This window comes from Parasteatoda tepidariorum, chromosome 11, assembly GCF_982258835.1.
Source record: "Parasteatoda tepidariorum strain Cologne lab strain chromosome 11, Ptep-v5.0, whole genome shotgun sequence".
NCBI lineage: Eukaryota > Metazoa > Arthropoda > Arachnida > Araneae > Theridiidae > Parasteatoda > Parasteatoda tepidariorum.
Genome location: NC_141765.1, coordinates 16,440,571 through 16,466,703, shown reverse-complemented (window position 1 = coordinate 16,466,703; position 26,133 = coordinate 16,440,571). Strand labels below are relative to the sequence as shown.

Here is a 26,133-nt window from a genome sequence, read left to right as displayed (position 1 = left end):
ATAATATTTTGTGACAATGTTGCTGTGTCACAGCAATTTTGCCGCAAGGATTAAAACAGAGAAAAAGAATGTTTTCCACAAAAGATTTGCTGATCTTCGAATAATAGTGCTTTTTAATTTTTAAAAGTGCTTCATAAGTCTGTTACTTTAAAATATTTTTTAGTGATATTTATTTTTATCATGTTAATTTTTTCAATAAAGCTATATCAAAACACGAAGCTGTATGAAGTTTAAATATCCTATTTGAACTTCAAATTACTCTCTAAATTTAATTTTTTCTTCACCACTAATTTTTTTTATTTCAAGGAATAATTGTTGCATTAAATCAGTGGTATTATTTTCCTCTAGCTCATCCTGAATCTGAAATAAATCCTGATATAAATATTTTTACCATAGAAGTTTTCTTTCACTTTTAATGTTTCATAACTGTATCCAATTTTAAAATTTTTTCACTTGTAAATACTGATACTGTTTTGTGGCATAATATCAGTTATGACACTAGCCTCTGTTCGTAGAAATTGTTAAAATACTAATAGTTGATTCTAACAAGCAATAGCATGAGCATAGTTTTTCATTTTGCTCCTATTCATAGGAAGAAACTTAAATTTCTTTATTTCGACAAATGATTGTATTTTTTCCCCAGTGTATTTAAATTCACTGAATTGAATTAAACCAATGCCTTCTAGACAAGTAAGGCATTGTTTCTTATGTACTTTTTTATTTATTTAAATCCAATAAAACAAAATCAAGTTGAGAGAACTAATAATTTGGAAGAACATGGGGTTTATCTATTGAAATTATAACTTTTGATTTATATCCATCTATAGATAAAACCCTTTAAGTTTCAAAACTATAAATTTTGTTTATTTAATTTTTATTTTAATGGATTTATAATAAAAAAATACTTAAAAAACAATGTCTTACTTATCTATATAGCAGTGTCAGACATAAATAGGTATATTTACAAAATTGTTCTTTTTATGCATGAAACTCAACTTTTTATTTATTTCTATAGATTTGAAGTTTGATCTCATTCTTTTCGGGGTAAAAATTATACATTAGAAACAATATGTTAGGTGTTTTAGTAATAATTTAGGGAACTTGTGTATTATCCCATCGACCATTTTCACCCAGTCTGCGTCTTAGTCATTTAGGTATCTTCCAAATTTATATTTACTTAATAATTGATTATAAAGAAATACGCAACTACGAATTATAACTTGTGGCATGCAATAAAATGAGAAAATATATAGTTTTGAACCACACCCAAATTCATTTTCCGATTTGGTGAAACTAGTTGACAACACCTAAGTACCTAATTTAGTTTCCCCCCCCCCCCGCCCCGGAATGTGTAAAGGGCATTTTTCTCTTTATATTCAAGCTTATTCTGTGAAAATTCCCTATGTGATTTGGAAAAAAATATAATATATTTGAAATCAGTTCACTCAACAATATAAAAGCCAGCCATAACTGCCTCACTCTTAAATAATTTTTCATCACTCAAATATCGCAGGTTTCTGTAATTACATTGGAGAATCCCAATCTCATTTAATGGAAAATACAGGAGTTGTGCAACTGTGATTATATCTTGTGTTTGTACCTTTAGAATATTTTAGTTTAATAATAGTGTTAAAATTTTATTTAATCTTATTTATTTTTAATTGTTATTTTTATACTTATATTATTTATTATATATTATATTTTGACTTAAGTCTGGCATTTTTTTTATTTCAGCTCTGGAAACAAATATCATTAAGTCTGTTGTATCTTCAACCAGAGAAAACTTAAAGAATTATAATGAGATATCACAGAGTGTGGAGAAATCACATGCCATCTCTAGAACTGATGATGCTTTATTACCTTTTTCTATAAATTCAGATTCTTGTTTTGATAATCAATTGAGTCAGATTTCAGATGACTGTATTGATAAACAAAATAAAAATCTCAAATTTCTCTTAGACAGTTCAACTTTATCTAACTCTAATGTGGGAGAACCTCTTGAAGATAAAACTTTGGAACTATGTTATAATTGTACATCCAATGATAAAGAAGATGTGTCTAATTTTGCTTACAACAAGGACTCTAAGCTTTTAAATTTTGATATATTTTACAAGCCTGTTGATTCCAGCAATTTTAGTAATCATGTAATTTCTACTGATAGTTATCCATCCATTGTTAATTCTGTTGCATGTGTGGAGAATGAATGTAATTTAGAAGATGAAGTGCTTTGCGTGTCTGTAGAGGAAATTTCCCCTAAATTAAATAATATATCCCAACCTGAATTTGAACAAAGTGAATTTACTGTTACAAATATTACTCATAGATCTGAATCTAAGATGTTGGCTGAGTCTGTGAAGATTAATGATCTGAATGACAGAAGTTACTCTCTAAATTCTGAGAGTAGACAAAATATAATGCAGTCTGAGCTTGAGGTAGAAAAATGTTTTGCTAGTGATATGTTTCTTGAATGTTCTGAAAAAGACTATTTTTCTTCTAATTCCAAAGAACCTGAAGGCTCAATTGAAACTGCAGTTCAAGAGATTTCTTTGAATTCTAAAGAGGAGACTCTAGAAATGAATAAAGAAAATTCTCAAAGTGAAGTTACTTCCAAATTTATGACTCAGTTAAGTGTAAATGATTCTTTAGAATGTTCAAGTTCCACACCATTTATTACAAGTAATGGTAATTTGGAAGAAAACATAATTAAGGCTGAAAATGATATCTCTGAACCTAAAATATCTATTGTTACGGATAGTTTCGAATGCTTGGCTGATATAACATCAATGAATGAATCTATGTCTTCTTTAATGAATGATGAGAAAGTTAAAGTTGAAATTTTGAAGGAAGATGAATGTGTTCCTAATTGTTCTGATATGAGTGAGGCTATTGATAAAAATGTTATTCCTACTGGACACAGTGCTAGTAATATTCTCTCTGACTTAAATCTTGTAAATCAAAGTTGCGATTCACATACAGAGAGTTTTGTTCAAGATTATTTGGTTCCTGTTACAAAGTTTGATGAAAAAGAATCACTAATGTCTGGTGAACAAAAAGATCTTGAAGAGGCTGTTTCTTTGAAAGATACTTCATATGTTCCTAAAACTGAACCCTGGAAAATGTGTGAAATTGAACATGTTTATGATTCTCCCAATATTAGTCAGGATGATGATTCTGGTGTTAGTTCTCAAGAAGATATAAGTGGTAATAGCCCCTCAGAAGTACCTGACAATCAGTCTTCTAGCTCATCAAATGCTGTACAGTTTGGCTGTAATCAAACAGTCTTATCCGATAATGAATCCATTAAGAATTGTCAAGATAAGACTTCCTTAAAGGGCTCTGTGTCCTCCCTTCAAAACAACAAATGTGAAGAAAATAAAAGTTTTGATTTAAATGAAATCAGTCATATACCATCAAATGGAACCTTAAATAGTGAAGAAGAAATAAGCTTCACTGGAGCAAGACCTAAAATGGATCTTCCAGTTTTAAATAATGTAAATGAAGAAAAGTTTTCTAGTGAAGATGCTCTATCAGCTTGTGATGGACCCACTGTTGATAATGATGTACTTACTCAAGGCATTATCAATGAACTTGAGATTAGTATCTCTGCTTGTTTAGAAAATGAGCTAGATTTAGTGTCTCAATCTATTATTTTAGAATCAAATTCTGTTTCTTCGGATGCATTAGTTCAGAAAGAGGACGATGTTGATTTAGAGGAAAATATTGCTTTAAAAACTGATAGTGATATAAAAGTTGATGAACTTTCACTTCGTTTACAACGTCCAACTTCTCTTAATCTTCCTTCTCTTCAACTTTCTGCAGCAGAAGTAATTGTGGAAGAAGATTTGTGCTTGGACCATGAAAATTCTGATCAACTTGTTGAAAATGGTTCTCCTGTTACGCCAATAGATGAATTAACTTCAGAAGGTATGTCTACATCTATCTCTTAATTTAAATACTCTCATGACAAGAATTTTAATTTTTTCCATTTATTTTATTCAGTTCCATGTGTAAAACAGCAGCAACAAATTGGGTTTATTAGACCCTACTGGATTCCTGATTCAGAGGCCGCTAATTGCATGCATTGTGCAATGAAATTTACTGTAATTAGACGAAGACATCATTGTCGAGCTTGTGGAAAGGTATGTCACAATAACATGCTAAAGGAAAAGTTCATTTATACTTTATAATGTCATATGTTTCTAGCAGTGATCAACCATGAGGTGAATTTCTTTCTAAATGTTATTGTTAAATTGTATTCAAATAGATATTTCCTAATAAATATTTTTTTTTCACTTTTCACAAGTTAATATCTTGAAAACATTTTATGATTGTATAATTTGTGGAAAGTTATGTGCTTGTTAAAAAAATTTAAAATTTTTAGGGGCAAGTCATTGGTAGTGTTGTCATGAGGGATGGTGGGTATATGTCCTTGTCTATAATTTGTAATCTCTAAAAGTTAACTTCAATATTTTAGACAAATAGAGAACATTCTCATAAATCTTCAATTTAAATTCAGATTATAAATAATTTAATAGATATTAAATATAAGAAAATAAAAAAGAATAAATGTGAAAATTTAATATAATAAAATGTTATACTAACAAATGGATTCGTCATTATTATCTTTAAAGAAGGGTTTTAAAAATCTGAAGAATTCTATTAAGATATGTTTTTGATAAATTTTTGGGCAAGAAATTGGTATCAGCTGCTCTCTTCAGTTTGGACTACTTTCACTTGTATAGGTTAAAATTGCTGTTATGTAAAAAAAAAAACAGAAAATAAATAACATAAAAAAAGTATCACGTTTTATTTCAAATTATATGATACATTTTGACTAAAATGTTGCCAGTCTAATTATTGAATTAGGTCAAATTTTCCACTTAGTGATCAAGTAATTTTAACCAATGAGATTCCCTATTTTGAATGTAAATATCATTAAGTTAGGAACAATATAAAATTTAATGGCACAAATATTGATCTTGTGTCTTTAAATTTCATATTGAATCGAATATTAGCCATATGGCACAAAAAGAAGTCGGTGGTTCTTTGAGCAGGGTTTATTCTAGCCCTTAAAAGAGGCGGGGCACTTGAAATTAAGAAGGGCACTATATCCTAAAAAAAAGCAACTATGAGCTAAAAAGGGCTTTGTATTTCACAAAAAATTACGTAGTTCTTAAGATATCTATTATATTCTTAATTGTTTTCACTCATTCAAAATTCTTAATTATATTAACTCATACTTATTCTTATAACTATGAGTTGTTATATATTATCAGTCTAAATATTGATTTTAATTCTTTTATGTCACAATTTAGGTAGATTTTTTAGATTTAAGTGAAATTAAAGTGATCACCAAGTGACCTGATCTAAATTAAAAAATTTTCTTGTTTGGCTCTCAATATTTGTTATTACTTATATGCAGGGGAACAGAATATCTGATTGCATTAATGAATTTTTTGGGGAAATCCTAGCAACCATGGGGGAAATATTTGATCTAATCTATAAAATTTTTTGTTAACAAATTTGTGACTTAGCAAAATTTTTCCTTTTTAAAAAAACATTATACGTCAATTTGTGTATTTATTTGTTTGAATTCCTTAATTTTTTTTAAGTGGGACCTTAAATTTAATAAAATACATTATTACGGTTAAATTGTATTTTAATTTCTATTATTTTATCACACATATGCTCATTTTGTCAAGAATTATGTAAAATCAAATGAATTTTTTTCTGATAGAAATTTTATTTTTCAAAAATATTTACAAAAATTATTGTGCTAAAAAAAAAAAAAAAAAAAAAATACTAAAATTTTTGGGGAAATTTTGATTTAAAAAGAAACATTTATAAGAAACATAAGGCTCTGAAATTTTAAATTAGTTAATAATTTTTTTAGTCAACCAATTCAAGGGTTTAATTAAATTACTTTCAATATTCAGTACAGCTATTAGAATAAGTTTTCTAACTAAATGATAATTTATTATGTTATAGTAGTTTTAGTACATGTACATTTTACTCTATACAGCTTTGCATCAATTGAAAAAATAGTATGAATTTCTGTCCTATTCTTACAAAACCTGAAAAATGAACTCAGAGTGCAGGAACTTCAAAACTATTTTTTTTCTTGTAATCGCATGCTTCGGGGAAAGGATGAGTTAAAATGGAAGTAAATGAAAATTGATTTTACATATGATAAATGAGATTATTGTTCAGCGTTTTTCATAAGCTGATTGTTTTTGTATTTTTATTTTCAGTAATTTAACAAATTAATGGATTGGATAAATTGCAATTTTACACATTTTTATGTATAATTTAATATTTTCTACACCAAAATTTTTTTTTTTTTTTTTTTTACAGTAATTGTCAAAGCAAAAGGAGTTTAGTGTGAAAGTAATTCGAAATTATGATTGATCACTTGTAATTTTACATGTATGTTTATTTATAAATACTTATTTAAAATAGGTTATAATTATCCTTGTAGTAAAATTTTAGATTTATGACAATTGTCAAGAACTATGTCAAAAGGAGTTTTGACATGATGGATAAAACCATGGTTGAAACAGATACAACAGTGTCAATTGTCAAAAACTTGTCAACCCTGAGGGGTAAAACATTCCTTACACCATACCTTTGTTACATTCTTGCGACCTGTTACTTACCTGCATTGCATGTGTTTTTCAATTGCATTCTTAAAATATAAAAGTAGATTGCCGTGGGAGATAAAAAGGAAAATGATGGTAATGAAGTTCTCGAGAATTAATTCAACAAAATAAAGTTTCAATTTCAGGAGAAAGAAAAGGAGAAAAAATTACTAGATAGGTTTTTGCTTTAAATAAACTGCCCATACGAAAATGTAAAGTTTAAAATCATAAACGCTATGACGTATCTCTGAAAAATTATGGTAACAATATCTGTGTGTGCAGAAAGCCTTTGGCATCAGCAGCCTATACAGCTGCGTCTTTTGTTGATAGATTTAGTGTTATTACTATATGTGCATATTAAAATAGGATATTAATTATAAAATTTAACATTTGTCACAAAAACAAGTTATTTTTATTAGGAGTATGTAGAAATCGTTTAAAGATTTAATTTATAATTTTTTTTTTAGGTTTTATGCTCACGATGTTGTAACCAGCGAGCACATTTGGCTTACATGAATAAAGAAGACAGAATATGTCAACCATGTGCTGAAATTTTGACATCTGGATATAATAATATGGGTAATTTTTAAGATAATTTTTTGTGAAATTTCAAGAAGTTTTTGCCAATGTTTTATGTTAATTTTATATGAATATATGTAATGTAGCAATGCAGGGAATGTTTTTGTTGATCTTAGCCATGAATGAAAGAGAGAAAAAAATCATCACGTCTGAAACCATGTATCAAAAATTTATTTTGCGTATTGATATTTTAGGTAGAACATTGCATGCACTGATGAAAATTAAATATAGTTTTTCAATGTACTTAACATTTGTGAGAAAGAAAATGTCTTGAAAAAATACCTATTACTGTTAAGAATTCAAAATATTTTAAAAACAGCTTTATTAACTGAAATTAACTACATTCTTAAATTTGCTTCAATTATTGACCAATACTGTATAATTATACTACAAGTACCTCTATGGTTCTAAAGTAGCTTTAAATTAGACAGTTTAATAATAAACAAATAACTTTAAACATTTTATTGATCATCTACACCTTTCCTCTCATTTATGCCATCATTTCCTTATATAGCAACGCAAGATGGTTTTGTTTTCTGTAAGCAAGCAAAATTTCATTTTTGAGTTTGATTAGTAGTGTTAAAATTCGTTATAATAAAGAATAAAATGACACAGTTTTTAAAATTTCATTAGAACCATTTTTTTAAGAATTACTTTTGTTCTGAAAACTTAAGTCTTTTCTGCAGAAATATTTATGAAATTTAAATTTCCAAAAATTGCATCATTTTCATGCATATAAGGTTATTTTCTGAAAAAAATAGATTTGTAAGATAGGACGTTGTTCGTTTGGATAGCAAAAATATGATACATTGAAACTAAATATAACTAAGTCTCAAATATCTTATATAGTATAGTTTCAGTTTGAAAACTATAGTATAGTATATCAAAATCTCAAGATTGGTTAATCTCAAGGTGTTATTTTCACGTGTCATTACCACTCAATTTTCTTTTTGGAATATTTATATTTTTATCCTGCTTGCATATTTTATTAAAATATTGTAGGTATCAAGCAAACTAAAGCCTGTAAAATCTGTTTATATTGAGATTTAATGAAAATTATGTAATTGTGTAAAAATTTGAGGTGGGGGTAAGGCATAGTGATTGATCAGGGAATGATTACAGTACAGTAGTTTTTCAAAAGTTCTAATTGATTTTTTGTTCAAAAAATTTTTTTTTTAAAAAATAATTTTTGTTTATGAACTTCTGAAAATTCCGATTAATTGAGATTTACAAGTAGTCGGACTTGTATTTACTGTATTTTTTAAATCAACAATAATTTATTTAAACAGTAGAATAAGATGAAATTCATTAATAATATTTGGTTAATAAATGAACTAATATCAATGAACTAATATTAATGAATAATTTACTTACGTCTATTTTGATTCACACAAAGTATGTTTTTGTTCTTTATAAAATAAAATTATTTCAAAATTTGTTCTTGTGTCTCATTCCTTTCCAAAAATATTTAAAAAAAAACAATTTATTTATTCAAATGCTTGATTGAGATAGAAAATTTTGCTATTTTTTCTTTTTTGAAATTGGATGGAGCTGGATTAGAAATGTCTTGCTTGCCAATGAACTCTAAACAAGAGGCTAAGTTCAAAAACATACTTCATTTTACATGCAAATTGTATTAAAATCTTTGAAGACAGTGCATTTTTAACTTATTTTTTCTTTGAAATTTACGCTGGCTCTGGAAATGCCTATATATTTTGTTATAGGTTTGTTACATCTTTTCTTTTTTCTCATCTTGTTTTTCCAGTTGTTCAGAATGATCAAATACCAGTTTCTCCAGATTCAGTGTCTAATTCAAGTGGAAGTAGTCCAAACTTAACAGATTTGGTTCAAACTTCTTCTAAACCTGGAGACAAAACAATATGGAGACCTCATCCCAATAATCCTGATGATTATTGTTCAACAATTCCACCACTTCAACAAATGGAATTATCTGGGCCAAATCCACCCCCAACTGTAATGGTCCCCATAGGAGTTTTGAAACGAGGTGTGTCTTTATTTTATAATAGATTATTTTATCATTTATTATAGTGTAAATGCATTGATTTATAAAAATATTAAATAAATTTATTTTTACTTTCTTATTATGGAGTATATAGTGTTGGTCTAAAAAAAGTTGATTTTTTAGCATATTCTTAACAGTTTTAAATCTAAAAATTTTAAATTTCTAAATTTTATCAAATTTAGAAAAGTCTTGTACTTAAAATTCGATTTCCCAGGATTTATTCAACCAATTTTACTCAAATTTTTGTATTTTGCCTTATAAAATGCATTCTTGAAAATTATATAAAAATAGTATACTTTACAATTTAAAATAGAATTTTCGACTAGTATGAAATACAGACGTGCCAACCGTCCGGCTTCTGGCCGGAGACTCCGGGTTTTTGAAAGTTATTTCCTCCTCCGGGATTTTCTCGAAAATCTCCGCTTTTATCACGCTGAACGAAATTTTCTTCCATATCCGTCTCAATTGCGTCACCACTCTGGCCACGCCCAGCTCTGACGCAATTCAGAGCTGGGCGTGGCCTGAGTGGTGACGTTCATCGGCCAATCAAGAGCGCTATTTCGCCTTTCCTTTCTGCGTCTGCTATTAGTAGAATAAGTGCTGAGTCAGGCTGCTCTTTGTGAAAACTGCTTTGCGATTGGCTGCTTTTGGAAGCAAGAGAGTTCGCTGTATACACTGAGAAATTATTTTCGGATCTCTTTCGTTGTACTGCGAAGTGAAGAGAAGTCAATATCAGCAACTTGGAATCGGAGTTTGTTTTTATGCACGAGCGTTGATTTTTATGACTTCTTAGTCAGTTTTCTGCGTGGATATATATTATGGCGGCGAAAAAAGTTAATAAGAAATACTTAACTTCTTTCAACCAATCTTATTCGGAAGAATTTCCGGGAATCATTCCTTCTAAAAAAGGATCAAATTATGCCTTCTGCTCGTTTTGTTCAGTGGATTTTTCAATAATGCATAAAGGCAAAGGCAACATATCTGCTCATGTTTCGAGACAGAAACATGTCGATAATCAGAGGATACGCACAGAGAATAAAAAAATTGATTTTTCTGTGAAAAAAAATGATAATTCTGCAATCCGCGCAGAGGCGCTCTTTACATCATTTATTGTGGAACATAATATTCCCATCAATGTTGCCAACCATGTTGGTCCCCTAATGCGGAATATGTTCCCAGACAGCAAGATTGCCAAGGAGTATAGCTGTGCGAGAACAAAAACAACAGCGATTGTTGGAGAAATGGCAAGATCCAACAAATTGGAAATTACTAATCTGCTAAAAAGCAACGTGTTTTCCATTTCTACTGATGGAAGCAACAAGGGTAACAGCAAATTGTTTCCAATTGTTGCTACTTTCTATGATGAGAAGAAAACACTGATTGACTCATGTTTGATATCTGTGCCTGCTTTGGAGGGAGATGCCACTGGTGTAAATATATCTAAACTCATTTTAGATACTTTGACTTCTAGTGAAATACCTTTAGCAAATTGCTTAGCTTTAGGTGTGGATAATGCTCCTGTGATGACAGGGAAAAAAAATGGAGTGGCAGGAATGCTTACTAAAGACATTCCAGACTTATTTGTGCAAGGATGCCTATGCCATCTTTTAAATTTGGCAGCTGAAAAGGGGGCAAAGTGCTTGCCAATAAATATCGAAGAATATATTGTGAACATATTTTTTTATTTGGAAAAAAGTGTTAAGCGCAAGGAGCGCCTTAAGAAATTCCAAGAATTACATGGTACTGAGGTACGAAAAATATTGAAACATGTTGGTATTCGATGGTTATCTGTTGGACTTGTCTGACAAGAGTTTTACAGCAATGGGAGCCACTAACTTCTTTTTTTAAAGAAGAAGTGAAGAGCTCTCCAAGTGTTGCCCTTCCCAATTATGTCATTCCAAAGAAGTAGAGTAACCTCTCTCACAATGAAGCAAGAAAGATAATAAAAAAAGAGAAGATGACAACGTTATGCCTCATCCATCAAAAAAAACAAAGGTAGAGGACTTTTCAGCAAAGAATGAAATTCTTTCCAGAGAAGAAAGAATCTTCATGTTTTTGTCTTCAGACCTAAACAAAGCCTTTGTACACTTCTTGCTATTTATAGTTCCTTTATTTGAAAACCTGAATTTGCAATTGCAGAGTAACATTCCCAAAATTCATGTCATGGGGCAGTTAATGAATAACCTTTTCAAGGATATTTTATCTAAATTTATGCTACCCAATATAGTAAAAAGTCAATCCAAAAGCTCTTTGTTGGATGTCAACTTTTATCTTCGAGAGAACCAGAAAGATGATTGTGACCTAGTCATTGGACATTCCACTTTAACTATTGTTGAGACTTCGAAAGGAAAAGACAAAGATTCTTTTTATTGCGATGTTAGGAAATATTTTGTAAAGGTTTGTGACTACATGCGACAAAAATTTCCTTATAATGATGAGGTCGTTATTAATGCAGAAGTTGCAAATCTAGACAATGTGGAAACTACATCTTTTTCCAGCATTAGATTTTTTATTAATAGATTTCCTCAGTTGTTGCAAATCTTAGGGGTGCTAAAGATTCAGTGTTGGACAGTTTGCAGTCCCAATTTAGCTCTTTGCAACTAGAATCTATTGATTGTGTTCAGTCTGAAGAGCGGATGGATTCTAAATGGGCAAAATTATCTGTTGTATTTGAAAATAAATATGCTATGTTGTCTAAATTTATGCTATCAATTTTGGCAATTCCCCATAGCAATGCTGAGTGTGAGCGCATTTTCAGTTTAGTAACCAAAGCTCACACACAGTTTAGATCTTCAATGTCAGTAAAAAACTTGGAAAACTTAATCACTGTTAAATCTAGAATTTCTGAACCCTGTTATAAGCAGAAGTTTGATGATGAATTTTTTAAAAGAGCTAAAACAGCCATTGTCAATCATAATAATAATTAAAATTTTTTTTATTAGTTTTCATTTTATAATTCCTTAAAAATTTTGATCTTTAATCTAATATATTTTTAATTAAAAATGAAGTTTCTAATTTTTCATTTAAAGAAAGGTATTGATTTAGTTTCCTAAACTTTTATTTATTATATTTTTTAAAAATAACAGGTAGTTTAGCCCATTTATTTATTTATTTATAAATAAATGATCACTAGCTTGAATCAATTTATGGTTAACTAAGCGAATTTTCTTGTTGTTGTTACTATTTAATTTTGACAATTATTTGTTATTAATATTGACAGTTGTTTAATTTTGATATATAATTTTAACAATATGAATGACTATTTGAATTATTAATTATGTACTAAATAAAGTCTCCCTTAAGACAAAAGTGTTGTTTTTAAAATTTATGTGTCTTATTTTGCATGTTTAACTCTTGCGTGATCATTTTTCTCTTCCTTACAAAAGCCTCCTCTTTTTTCATTTTCCCAGGTTGGCACGTCTGGAAATAATATAATATAAAAATGATAGGTTTTTACTAAAAGTTGTGTTTTGCATGAAATTATCTTTGGATAAAAAAAAATTTACAGTTGTGTGCAAAACTTTTTCAATTCGCTTAAAAAGTTCTCAAGGTATGGCAAAATAAGCAGAAAGTAAAATTAACATTAAGGGGTTCAAACTTTAGACCGCTCTCCTGACCAAATCACTGGAATTATATTTCCCGAATTGCGGCTACTCCTTATATTTTGGGATCAGAAATCCGAATCCGTCAACAAAAAAAAAGGTATGTTTATTCAGAGAAAATATGTTTTTCTATCTGATTTAAAAAATTAAAATATTGTCTGTACTAATTGATTGGGATATTTGAAGTCACCCCCTCAGAGAATTGATATTGAGTCCTAGAATGTGAAGATCTAATCATTAGATCAAACGTTGTTCAGAGTGGCTAATTTCTTTTTTTTGCATGGTACCACATCATAATATATGTAATAGTACTTTGAAAGAAACAGGTTTCTGTTGAGTAACATTATTTCAAGTTATGTCGATTTGAAATGACATTTTCAATTAATGTAGTATTTAACGAAGTAAGTAAGTTAATTGACATTTTTCTTTTTTGCAATTGTAGCTAATAGCATTCTTTAGTTCAGGGATGCATAACCTTTTTTGATAGTCTGTACAAAAAATGAAAGAAATCATGTTTGAAGTTAATCCTTTTTGGTTACTGTATTTTACATTAGCAGCAGCTATTTATTTTTATTAATTTTTTTTGCTCATAGTTTATTTTTTGACTGTGTGTAAAATCAATTGAATATGTTTTATGATGTATGCTACTTATTTTAAATGCGTCTTGTTTAGGCAATAAACGTCGCAGAGAGCCGAAACAAGTTATATTTTCAGATGGTATAAGACCTGGTGGTGATTTAACAGATTTAACAGAACCATTAGAAACTGTTCCAGTTTACAGACGTTCAGGACGCAAAAGAATGGATAAAATAGTTTCTGGTTAGTATACATCATTTGAAAGTAGAATAAATTGAGAAGAGTAATTTTCTATCGGAAATGATAATTTTCCAACTTTACTTTTTTTAAAAATTTGATTTTAAGTTACTTATAATTTTTCTTTCCTATATTTAAACTAAAAAAGAAAAAAAAATGTGAGCATTGTAGCATCCAAGGTTTAATAGCAAGAAAGATATTATTGCTTATATTATTTATCTTTGTTTCAATCATCTGAACATTTTTCTATGAATCTCAAATTTCTAATATATTTCACTTATGGCTGACATACTGAATGTAAATTTTTATTTAAATCTCTGTTTTGAGGACTATCTAAAAATTATAATTTGCTTCTTAATTTTCAGATGATTCTATTGAAGCTGATTCTCCTTCTCTAAAGGCTCAACAGAAGTCTAGTCAGAAAAGATTTTTGGTATCTGATGGTGAAGGAACATTGCCACCAATTGTGCTACAATTAGGTACATTTCTGAAGTTTAACTGAGTGATTTTCTTTAAACGTTAATGTTTGCCTAAAACAATTGGGAAAAATATTTAGCAATTTTTCATGGTATGAATATAATGTTTAAAAAGAAAGCACACAAAGTAAAGAATAGATAGTTCGAAGTTTTCGTGTTTAATTATAAAATTATTCTTTTACCTAATACAATGAAACTTAATAAACTTATTGTTAATATATTTTTTTTATATGTAGTTGTATTAAATTTTTGTTATTTATGTTAAAGCAAAAAAATTATTAAACAAAAATGGTTTAATCCTAATAAATATTAAACATTTTACTAAAACCTAATTTTAAAAATGATTTCAATTTAAAAAATTACGAAGTTAATATTTTTGTTTATGTTTGAATTGTTTTTTTTTATTATTTTGATTTTTTTTATTTATATTTATTGTAATTTGATAGTACATGGAATGATATTGATACTTTTGTTTCTTGTAAATTAAATTAACATAATCCTTAGAATTGATCTTTTGAAAATAGCATATTTGAATTTTATCAGATTAAAATAATTTTGCTTCGTAAATGTTCTTAAGAGACATTATTAAATATTTTTAATTCCATGTTCTAATTTGTATTTTTGTTACCTTTAATTGCTGGGTTATTTTTTTGTGGTTTGTTTAATAATTCAGTTCTTTTCTGTTGCTTTTGTTTAATTTGGCTTATTAAAAAATATGCAAAGCATTGCTTCGATAAAACAATATTATTTTTAAGGAAGAATTTTACACTCATTTTGATCTTTTTGACTATATTGAGTAATAAAGTATTACCTGTATAAATCATTGGAAGTGTTCGGTAGAAGTCATGAAAAATCATGCATTGAAAAACTCTAGATTTAGCAGATACTCAGTTTATGCTATTTCTAATAAATATGTGATTTTATAATTTTATTTATATTTTCTTTCAGGCCATGAAAAGGATGAAAATGTTAATTGGAACTATGTTTTTCAATTAATGCAAGGTAATATATGTTCTTATTTTCATTAAGCTGGTAAGAAAATAGGTAACATTAAAGTCATGTTTTTCTAAAATTGGCAATGGTAAAAACATTTTGAAACAGGTTTTTTTCCAGTACATGTTATTTATTAAAGAAAGAACAATATTAATTATTATGTTGAAAAAGTTGTCTTTGTTGAGCTTTATTGAATAGCCCTTCAATAAATTATTGGTTCATATGAAAATTTTTCTTTCAAGTGTGTAATCTTCACGTGATTCAGTTGCTAATTGCTAAGTAATTCGTAACTATATATATATATATACAGGGTGATTCATGAAAGATGGGCAAAATTTTAGGAAGTGATAATACACACCCAAGCAAACAATTTTTGTCAAAGAATGCATGGTCAAAAACAAAACGCGAAGCTGTTAGAGGGCGTCAAAAGTTATGTTCTTATATGAGGCAAAAACATACAGAACTATGGAGTTAAGTTATAAAAGCAAATTTAATGGCATGTGATTACAATAAGGGTTCAAAACAGTGGCCGGCAGCAGCTGTGCACGCAGTACAATGGCGAAAAAAAGATTGGCAAACATTTTGAAACGCACCAGGCATATCACGAACTTCAATATATCTGAAGAGAACACATATCCAATATAGCTTCTTCCACCATTCCGCCTGTCCTTACACGACCTGCATCTGACAGGGCTGAAAGAAAGGATACAGCCTCACACAACTCTCGATGCAAGCGCTGAAATGTTTTACGGTTGGGCAACTGGCTGTTGGGAAATCGTTCTCTGTACTACCGTTGAGCTTCTAAGCTATTTCCATTCGCAGCTCCATAAAAAAAATGCATATCGGCTATTTCCTTATTAAAAAATATCTTCAGATGCGTTACTACCGCCATTGACAATGCACTCTTGAATCAGCAGCTTTTATGTATGAATCGTGACGAAAATTTGCATATGAGCTCTTCTTTCCATAACATGCAAATAATAACTTGCAACAGGAATGGAGCTTTCACGTTTGCATGAAACCAACTTTCCAACTTTCACCCTGTGTATATATATACACAGAATATATATATGAATCACCCTGTGTGTATATATATACACAGGGTGATTCATAAAAGATGGACAAAATTTAAGGAAGTGATAGTACACACCCAAGCAAGCAATTTTCATCAAAGAACGCAGGGTTGAAAACAAAGCACAAAGGTGCTGGTGCATTTGGAAAGTTGTTTCATGCAAACGTGTATATATATATATATATATATATATATATATATATATATATATATATAAAAGTTTATGGGATATAATATTTTCTTAAAAATATCTTCTTAAATATTAAGCTATTTTCACTCAGTTTGGGCAGTATTGATTTAAATGACATTTCTGAATAATTTTTACTTACTGAAAGAATGTTAAGATACTGATGCTTAAGAAACAACTTTTATAAACTTTCATATATTACCAGATATAAATATTTCAATGATGTTACAGTAGTTCATATATATATTTTTTAATGTAACTTTAATATCTCTAGTATTTACACTAATATCAAAATATTTTATTTTGTTTTTAAAAAAATTGAATGGGATTTTTTTTTTTTGAATTGTAATTGCTAACCACAAAATTTGTTATTCTTTGTTGAAACATGGCGCTCCCCCTCCTCGATCGAAAATTGGGCAAAACATTGCCGTAATTTGTCATTTTAGTTGCCAAAGTTATGAAATGAAATGTCAAATATATGATAAATAAATTTAAAATTGTTTGAAAAATACTATTCAATGTTTACATGTATAACAATTTATCATACTTATAGTAATTAGTTATGTTAATTAATTATTTATTTTTGCATGTTACTGTGTATTTAAATAAACTAAAAATGTAACTAGGTTTATCAAAATATAACAATAAAAAATAAATTTTGAAGCAGAATATAAAAAAGCATTATATAAAAGAGCAGAATATAAAATGTTGCTAAGCTGGAGTATTGATTTTTGCAAAATCATCGTCAAGTTCTATGAAAACCCTTTTAGTACAAAAATACTGACTTTAACTTTTAAGGGTATTTTTTTATAATGAAAAAGTGTTCATCTTACTTAAATTGCTGAATTTCATGTTTATTTTTGTCTGAATATTGCACTTAAAATTCACTTTTTAACTAAGCATAGCTTTTATAAAAGTTGTTTATTTATAAAAAAACTTTAAATCTGTGTAACCTATCTATTTTGATATGTGTACATTAGATTTAATTAACACATTTCTTTTGTCTAGATGAAGAGCAGAAGGCCGTAAAGTTTATTCTTTTGAAAAATTTACATATCCTCGTAAAATTAACTAAATGTAAGTATAATTAAATTAAGATAAATGTTTATGATTTTTTATTTTTTTATAATCTAATGTTGAAATTATTTTAGTGGACTGCTGTTATGGAAAAGAGTGTTGGTGTTTTACTAGCTGTGGATTTTGTTCAGTTGGACAAGATGAAGTTATGATTATCTTAGAGAGAATTCCTGAGGAAACTTCTATCCCTAGAGATATATTTAAATTTTTTACGCTTGTTTATGATAATGCATGTAAAGGTAATAAAAAATGCTGTTTTTTTTACAAAAAATTTAATTTCCATGATTTCTTTAAAATTTGTAATTTTTTATTTTTAGGGACCACAGTTGAAGATTTAGGTCATGTTATTTTCCCTGAAAAAATATTAGATAGTACGGATCACCGAGGATTTCTCTTTGTCCGTCCAACTTTTCAGTGTCTAAGTAAATTGACTGTCCCATCGGCTCCTTATTTAATTGCCATTCTTATTCATAAGTGGGAAGTCCCATGGGCTAAAGTTTTTCCTTTAAGATTGATGCTACGATTGGGTGCAGAATGTAGATGTAAGTCCCAACTATACAAACTATTTTTGTGAAATGTAACCATTTTATGTTTTTCTGATGAAAGATTTATTTCTTATCTAGACTATCCCTGCTCATTAGTGAGTGTTCGCAATAGAAAACCGGTATTCTTTGAAATTGGACAAACTATAATGAGTGTTTTAGCAGTAAGTGTTTCTATGTTTTAATTACATATCTTGCAAAATCCTGTTAATTCAACGTAATTGTCATTGTTTGCTATCAATTATGTCACCAAAAAATCACATTTTTAAATGTAATGTAACCTGTATCTACAGAATTTGAACGATACAAACTTTTTTTTCTTGTAGATCTCTTTGTAATTGTGGTATATTAGAATGCATTTTCCTAAGATTTTTCAATCTGGAATTTCAGTTGTAAATTTCTTGTGTTGAAAGCTGCAGGGATGTCAGTTGTTCCCCTTTCGTCAAAAATTTTCGTAACTGGTAGCGACTAAAATTAAAAGAAGTTTGGTTAGTTTTGCCTTGACTTTAAAAGACTCGTCACAAAATATCTGGTAAAAAGTGTCGTTTTAATAGTGGCCAAACTTAAAAACATATTTAGGAAACTGAAATTATTCCTTAAAATGATAATTTACTATCACTTAATTTTTTAATCACTTTAAATTTTTCCAGCAATGCAAAGAGAGTTAGCATCTCTAAAGCTGATGCATATTCACTTATTTTTTTAATGATGTTTATAAGGGTTGTGTTTTCAGACTGTAAAGTTTTATAAATGCTACAACTTTGCTGGAAGCGTATATTATATTTGATGAGCTTATGGAAGAACCAACTGAATGACACTTAGGTGAATTTTTGTAAACGAGTGCTAAAGTTCATACGTTCCTCCCTTTTGTTTTTTCGTTTAATCTTAGTTTTTAGTATGTTTGTGAAGACATAACTCACAGTATTTTTGGGGGTCTGTTAATTTGATTCTAACTTTCTTAAAAAGGAAGATTTTAATGATTTATGTGTGTAGCATTTGCTTGTTTTCATGGACAATTTTTAATGTTTTTCATTGAATATAATTTTGTTTGAAAGGATAAAATAAATATGAATATATTTAGGCTTATATTCATTTTTAACAATTTTAATTTGAAACAAACTGGTATTTAATTTTCTCTACCCTTGTTAGTCCGAAAAACCAATTAAAAACGAATCAGAGGCAGTGTGAGCACAACTTATGTGGAGTAAATGTTTCACCAGTATGTATCCCTTTAAAGGGCAAGAATTCGGTAATTTTTTAATTGAAAAAAGTACCGTAATTTCGCTGAGAAACGCCACCCTGGTATATACGCCGCGCCCTCGAAAATAGGCTGAAAAGAAAAAACTTTTCAACGAATACGTCGCACCGAATCTTACTATACTAACTCAGGTATTGATTAAAGACATGCTCTAAATGTGCATATGTATATAATTTAAATAGTTAAATAAATACCAATAAAAGGATATTGAATATACAAAAAAAATAGAAACAATCCTAGTATATAAAATAGATTTCAATAACTTTCTGAGTAAAATTAGGCATTTTCTAATTTTAATGTGAAGTAACCATTGAAATATAAATAAAATAATTAATATATTGAAAACCATTAAAATAAATATGAAAATTGTTAAAAATAAAACGATCTTACTTTTAAATCAGTAATCCAAAATCCTGTTTTAGAAATAAACAATAAATCCAAAAAAATTTTGTTCAAAGAATAATTTATTTAGATATCACCTATCACTATATATTCATATCACTGTACTTAAATAATTCCTTAAAATCCAAACTCTCTGTATCAGAGCAAATTAGGTTTACTAGTTCATTGTTTATTTCTGGTTCATCTCCGTCACTCACACTTTCGGTTTCGTTTTGTCCAGTGATGATTTCTGCTTTTTTGAAGCCATTTATCACAGTTTCTTTTTCTCTTTTAATTGCTGACAGCATAAACGCAGCGGTATAATTTTCCCTCTTAATGGGAGGCATTTAAAATGGATAACTTAAATACAAGTTTTGTCAAAACGAAAATATTATAAACGAAAGAAAATATTAACGAAAGAAAAATATTAATAAAACAAAAACGCATCAGAATCGAAAATAAAACGATAAAAAAAATAATGAGCTGAGGAAGATGATCGAAATCAGACAGAAATATGAGCAATGAAAAAGAATTAAAAAAATGTAATGCTCCCAAGCATTTAAAACAAGTTTCTATATTAAGCATTTCCTCCCCCTATTTTCGCTTCTCAAATCAGGTTTCTTTTTTTTTTTTTAACTGACTCCGCCTAGGACTGTCTTTCTTTTATCCCTGTCTAAAATTCTCACACATTGCTTTTTCCCCTCTTCACTGACCCTCAGTTAAAAGTTTGAAATTCTTCTTGAACATTTAAATTGTAAGATTATTCAATGTTATTCCAAGTTCATCAGCACCCTTTATTCATCAAACATTCACATGTTTTTAACAACTAGCTGAAGAAAAAAGGGGAGTTGAGAGGCATCCATGACAAGTGGAAAAGACTAGACATTTCCTGGAAAAAACTGAAGGGGGGGGAGGGTTTGTTTTACAGTTGATGTTATCACTGGCCCCACCCTGATTTCTTTCATTCATTCCCCCACCCTGATTTCTTTCATTCATTCCTTTCTGATTTATGCTTCTCCACTCCACGCCCATTTCCTACACTCAGCAGTTGTTCATATGGCAGAAAAGGAAAGAAACTTTGTTCTCTTGTAGTTAGTGGTTTCCAGAAAGTGATTCCAAGAAAGGATTGGGGAGTGTGGGGGGAGGGGAAAATTCCAGGTGTGCTTGACCATTCTTTGGAGTAACATTAAGCATAAAAAAATAAATAAAAAGTGCTAGTAACAGGTGGAAAGAATGATGATGAAATTTCTAGTGGGGTTTCTAAAAAGAAAAATTTTTTAAAGAAGGAAAAAAAAGGCATACTATATAGGCCACCCCCTTAGATACGCCTTCCTACTAAATTTTCAAGTTTTAAATCAATAGCGCTTAAATCAATATTCGGATATAACACTTAATATTTTAAACGAGCGCACACATCTCAAGGAATGTTATATGTAGTGTGCAGTGACTGTAGGGCAGTGTGTCTGAAACACAAACTAATGCAAACCAGAAACAAAAAAAAATTATATGTTGATGCTGTTTAAGGGTTATTTTTCTGATCTTTTTTAGTTATTGACTCGTAAAAAATATAAATTCCTCAACGTATGGAAGCTGCTGTTTCAAGATTTTTATTTTCCCCAATTTTTTTTTCTATCCACGCTTTACTGTTTGATGCCAAGCTAGAGATATTTCAGGGTTGTTTATTGACTATTTGTCCCCAAGTCACTTAGCCTTTTCTTCCACTGAGTATCTACGGAATGAATAGATTTAGCAATATAAATGGCCGACCAGGTGGCCGAGTGGTTAGCGTGTCTGACTGCAGAGCCATTGGCCGTGGGTTTGAATCCTGCTCAGGGCATGAATGTTTAAGCTCTCATTCTGTTATGAATTCTTGAAATGGTGAATAACATGTCACAATAGACGCATCATAACTTTTTTTTGGCGCCCCCTCTGATTTTTTTTTCTGCATATGCGACACGCTATATGTAAGCAAAATCATTGCTACTTTTTGTAAATGCAATTAATGAAAATTTTGTGGAAAAGTTTTAAATGTAAATTTTGATATAATATTCCTTCACTGATAAATTGTTCATTATCAAAATGTATTGTTTTAGTTCTACGATTTTCTTTTGTAGGATTTACGAAATTATCAGTTTACTCTCCCTGTTATTCCTGGTGTTGTTGTTCATATGGAAGAAAAGAAAACTTGTGTTAACATTCCTCGCAATCGCTATGATAAGGCAAGTTTGATGATTATTTTTTGAAAAATTTTCAAATGTACTTTGTGGGTTCTCTTTACTAGCTTTTATATGTTGAATTATTATTAGCCCTCTTGTATCTATACATAAATTTTTATTTGCACATTTCTACTTCTCAAGTGCTTTCTTATGTACAGTGTGCAGAAGTCTTTATCCATCAAAACAAGGTATGTTTTTTTCAGAGAAAGTGTATCTTACAATTTTTTATTGTAACTGAACGTCTGAACAGATCTAAGATATTCTTTTGAAACCTTTAATATTGCATTTTACTATCTGAAAATCAATTATTTTGTTAAAAGTTATTCAAGGTGTAACTTTTTTTGTTTTGTAAATAGCACAGCAGGTTGACCAACAAAATGCTGTGTGACCACAAATCAAGCATGTTCACCACAAATATTATAATTTTTATAAAAATATAAGTGTTCTGAGCCCTAAATTATTTTTATCGGTCAACTTGGTGATATATTTCCAGATATCAAAACATGATTTTTTTTATCATATCACATAATTCAAAAATTCATTAAAATAAATTATAACAAAAGAAATTGCAATGCTCAAAGAATAGAAATAAAAAGAGAAAATAAATATTTTATTGAGTAATATTTATTCAAATTAAGTATATTAACTAAATTAAAACAAAACGATGCTAAAAAAGATAGAAAAAATTAGAAACAAAATTACAAACTATGAACCACTACATTCCTCCACTTTTTGAATTATGCAAGTTACAATAATATTGTACTAAAATATTGGGGTTTTAAATACCATGTGGAAATGCATGATGCTAACAGCTCAAAAAACTGTCTAAAAATAAGTTTTACAATCTAATTGACACACAGAGTAAAAGAGTGATTTAAAGGTGTGATTCGAAACTCATGAGTCGTAATAAGTCTAACAAGACTGTAAAAAGGCACGTGGAAATCAATAGTAAGAACTGCCAATAAGAGGACTGAAATGTAATTTAGATGTACAGTACCGAACCCGTTATCCGGAAATCAGAAAACCGGAAAACCAAAAAACTGGAACAAAATTCGATAAATTTTCCCGCCATTTTTTAAAAAAAAGACTTATTTTTCCTCATAAGATTTTAGGATTTTTCTTTCTTTTTTGAAAGATGTTTACCTTACCATCATTTTATAAATAATCATTAGTGTATTACTTCATCGTTTTTTCTTCTTTTTAAGATTATTTCCAAAAACTTTTTTTTTAGTTGGGTTTAACAATAAAAAAGAAACAGCTTTTTGTAGCGATTCAGAAAGCCGGAAAAATCAGTTATCCGGAATAGCGAGGGTCCCAATCGTTCCGGATAATCGGTTCCCTGCTGTACTATGGTAAAAAATTAAGTGATTTTTCAAATTCGAAACTTGAATATCTTAATATTGTACTAAAAATAATTTTAAAATCACATGGAATTCCAAATAATAGCAATAATTGCCGAAAAAGCATTAAAAAATCACATAGATTTAGGATGGCATCTGTGCAAATTGAGCGTCAAAAAGGGATGACTCAAATGTATGGTTCAAAATTTTTGATATTTACTATCAGAGTTACTACATTACCTGGAAAACTGGAAAAAGTAAGAGAATTTTGTAATTTTGAGTCAAAATCTGAAAAAGCCAAAGAGTTTGATTTGGCGTGCGCCAAGCATGCAATATTCGTGGCAGCATTTTACAACATAAGAGTTTCGTTTTTACCCATTTGTCAGGGAGCTGAATTTCAAATAGCTGTAGCATGTTATGGTATTACTGTTTGGGGGTACCATGAGGCTGTTTTTACAAATTATAATTTTGTGAATGGACTGTTCTTACGGATTAGAATTTTGTGAATAAGCCGCTTTTTACAATTTGAATTTTGTTAAGGTTTCAGGCCACTTTTTAAAATTTGAATGTTGTGAAGAGGCCACAAAATGACCGCAATTTCCTCCTGGATAGACCAGGGTTGGCATAGTATTTACCCTGTGTCGTATGGTATTTGCCAATATTTACCATGGTTTTTACAGTCTATATAAAAAAGAATTTTCCCCACGGTATTAACTGTTTTGTAAAAAGAATCCTTTTTTACATCCTCAAAAAAATTTCTTATTGATTCTGTTATTTCTGTGAAAATCTTAAAATCCTACATAAAGATAGTATTGAAACAAGAATTTGGCACATTTAAAATAGTCTTATATTGTTCTAAAAATTTTGCAAGGATCGAAATTTCCTTGATATTCCTAATTAAAAAGTCTGACTTCTTTAAATGTTGATTGCACTGTTAATTTGATGCGTAAGCATTATATATATTTGCCTTTATGGTTTGTTTACTTTTGTTATTTTCTTTTTAGATAATGAAAGTTTTGAAAACTAATAACGTTGAGCACGTACTTCCTCTTGGTTCCAATTTTAGCACAGAAGCTGATTCTCATTTAGTTTGTATGCAAAAGGAGGAAGGAGAGTATCAAACACAAGCAATTAATATTGAAAATACTGTAAGAAAAGGTAAATATGCTTTTAAAAGGTTTACAAATAATTTTGAAAAATATGTATCTGTTAAAGTCCTTGAATAGCAATGAAGAATAATTGTTCTTCAAAAAATAATTTTTACCTTAAAGTCTGTATTTTTGACAGCAATGTACAGGTTATACTGAATTTTAAATGTTAGGATAAATAATTCTTCATAGGGTTAGATTGTAAAAACCATCTATTGGGTGTTTAGCCGTAAATTGTACAATTATCTTATAAATAAAATTGTTTAAATAATATGGATTTTTTTATTTTGTCTTGTTTTGTTGTAACTTATTTGCATTTTAGGCATGAAAAATATTACTAATCCAATGGACTGGGGCCAGCTTAATTAATTTTTATGCTATTGCTACTTACTTAATTATTCACTTTAATTAGACCAACTGCTCTGTTTATCTAGCTACAAATAGTTTTATTACTTTTTGAATTAAAAGCATACTCAATTTGTAGTGCTGAAATGTAATATAGAGTTATAGTTTCTGTGCACTTTACATTTATTTTTTTATACATTTTTAGAATCTAGCTACTGAGTTTTTAAAAATATAAAATACTGGGTAAATGTAGCATGTCAAATAAATCAATTTTAACTTATGTGAAGCACATTTGAAAAAAGAAGTATTATACTAAAGCTGTATATTAATTCAGTAATCGATTTTAATATCATTATTTACTTATAATTGTATTAACATTGTTCACTTATATTTAAATCATTTTTGATTAATTGTAAATTTTTTACTTCTGAAAATATTTAGTTATTCTTTTGAGCTCTTATCTTAAAAGTTTTATAAATTTCATTTTGTTATAAGCCTTTCGCTCAAATATTATTTTATTTATAAATAAATTTTTGTTGCAGTTACTGGTGCAAGTTTTATAGTTTTTAGCGGGGCTTTGAAGAGCTCGTCGGGTTTATCTGCTAAATTTAGCATTGTGGAAGATGGCCTTCTTATACAAATTCCTCAAGAAACTATTGTTTCTTTACATGTGGCTTTAAGAGAAATGAGAGATTTGACTATTGAATGTGGGCAAATAGGTGCAGCTGAACCTGAAGAGATTGTTATAGTGCAGTGGACTAGAGATGATAAAAAATTTAACATTGGGTAACTTAACCTCTTTTAAATGTTTTATTATAACATTTTGAAACAAATACATGTTTTTACTAAACTTTACTGATTATCTGTATAAGTTATCAGTCAAGTAATTGACTTAATTAGTAATTTACTTTTTAACTAAATTAATTTAAAATGGTCTAAAATGTTTATTGACAAACTTATTGACATTTTGTTAAAATTATGCTACATTGTTTGCTTGTAAATTCTCTGCATAATTTTTAATTATCTTAAATATATTTTAAGTATCTTATTACAAACTGTTGCTCAAATCATTTTCTTACCCTATAAATTCATGGATGAAATTAAATTTTCTTCTTAGTTTCATGTATTTTAAATGTATTTAAGATTTTAAAATGCATATGCAGTAGAGCCCCGATTACCCGAACTGCTTGAGACCAAATGTGGTTCGGATAGTTGGAAAGTTTTTTAAAATCTAGTTTAAATGATTATTATTTATGCACTAACTTCCCTTCACACTTTTTCTAGGCTTAGGACTGGCAGTACTATCTAAAATAGCTCTGACGTGTTTAAAAGTTTTTTTTTCTATTTTTAAATATTTTTTTTTTTAAACTTTTTCATTTTGAAATACTTTTATCATATTAGAGCTTTTTATAATTTTTTTTGTCAATTACTGATTTTACCACA

The 26,133-nt window shown here is 28.8% G+C and overlaps 1 protein-coding gene across 1 annotated transcript in view; it reads left to right on the top strand.

Annotated features, from left to right (window-relative positions):
• Window positions 1-26,133, top strand: part of Sara (Smad anchor for receptor activation) — a 46,876-nt gene that overhangs the window by 6,632 nt on the left and 14,111 nt on the right. Inside the window, exons 3-16 of the mRNA XM_043040685.3 lie at window positions 1,735-3,924; window positions 4,000-4,139; window positions 7,106-7,217; window positions 8,983-9,222; window positions 13,515-13,661; window positions 14,021-14,134; window positions 15,080-15,133; window positions 17,392-17,460; window positions 17,535-17,699; window positions 17,778-18,002; window positions 18,084-18,166; window positions 21,756-21,860; window positions 24,202-24,355; window positions 25,233-25,476. Of these exons, the coding sequence (XP_042896619.2) occupies window positions 1,735-3,924; window positions 4,000-4,139; window positions 7,106-7,217; window positions 8,983-9,222; window positions 13,515-13,661; window positions 14,021-14,134; window positions 15,080-15,133; window positions 17,392-17,460; window positions 17,535-17,699; window positions 17,778-18,002; window positions 18,084-18,166; window positions 21,756-21,860; window positions 24,202-24,355; window positions 25,233-25,476 (4,042 nt within the window). The remainder of the gene's footprint in view (window positions 1-1,734; window positions 3,925-3,999; window positions 4,140-7,105; window positions 7,218-8,982; window positions 9,223-13,514; window positions 13,662-14,020; window positions 14,135-15,079; window positions 15,134-17,391; window positions 17,461-17,534; window positions 17,700-17,777; window positions 18,003-18,083; window positions 18,167-21,755; window positions 21,861-24,201; window positions 24,356-25,232; window positions 25,477-26,133) is intronic.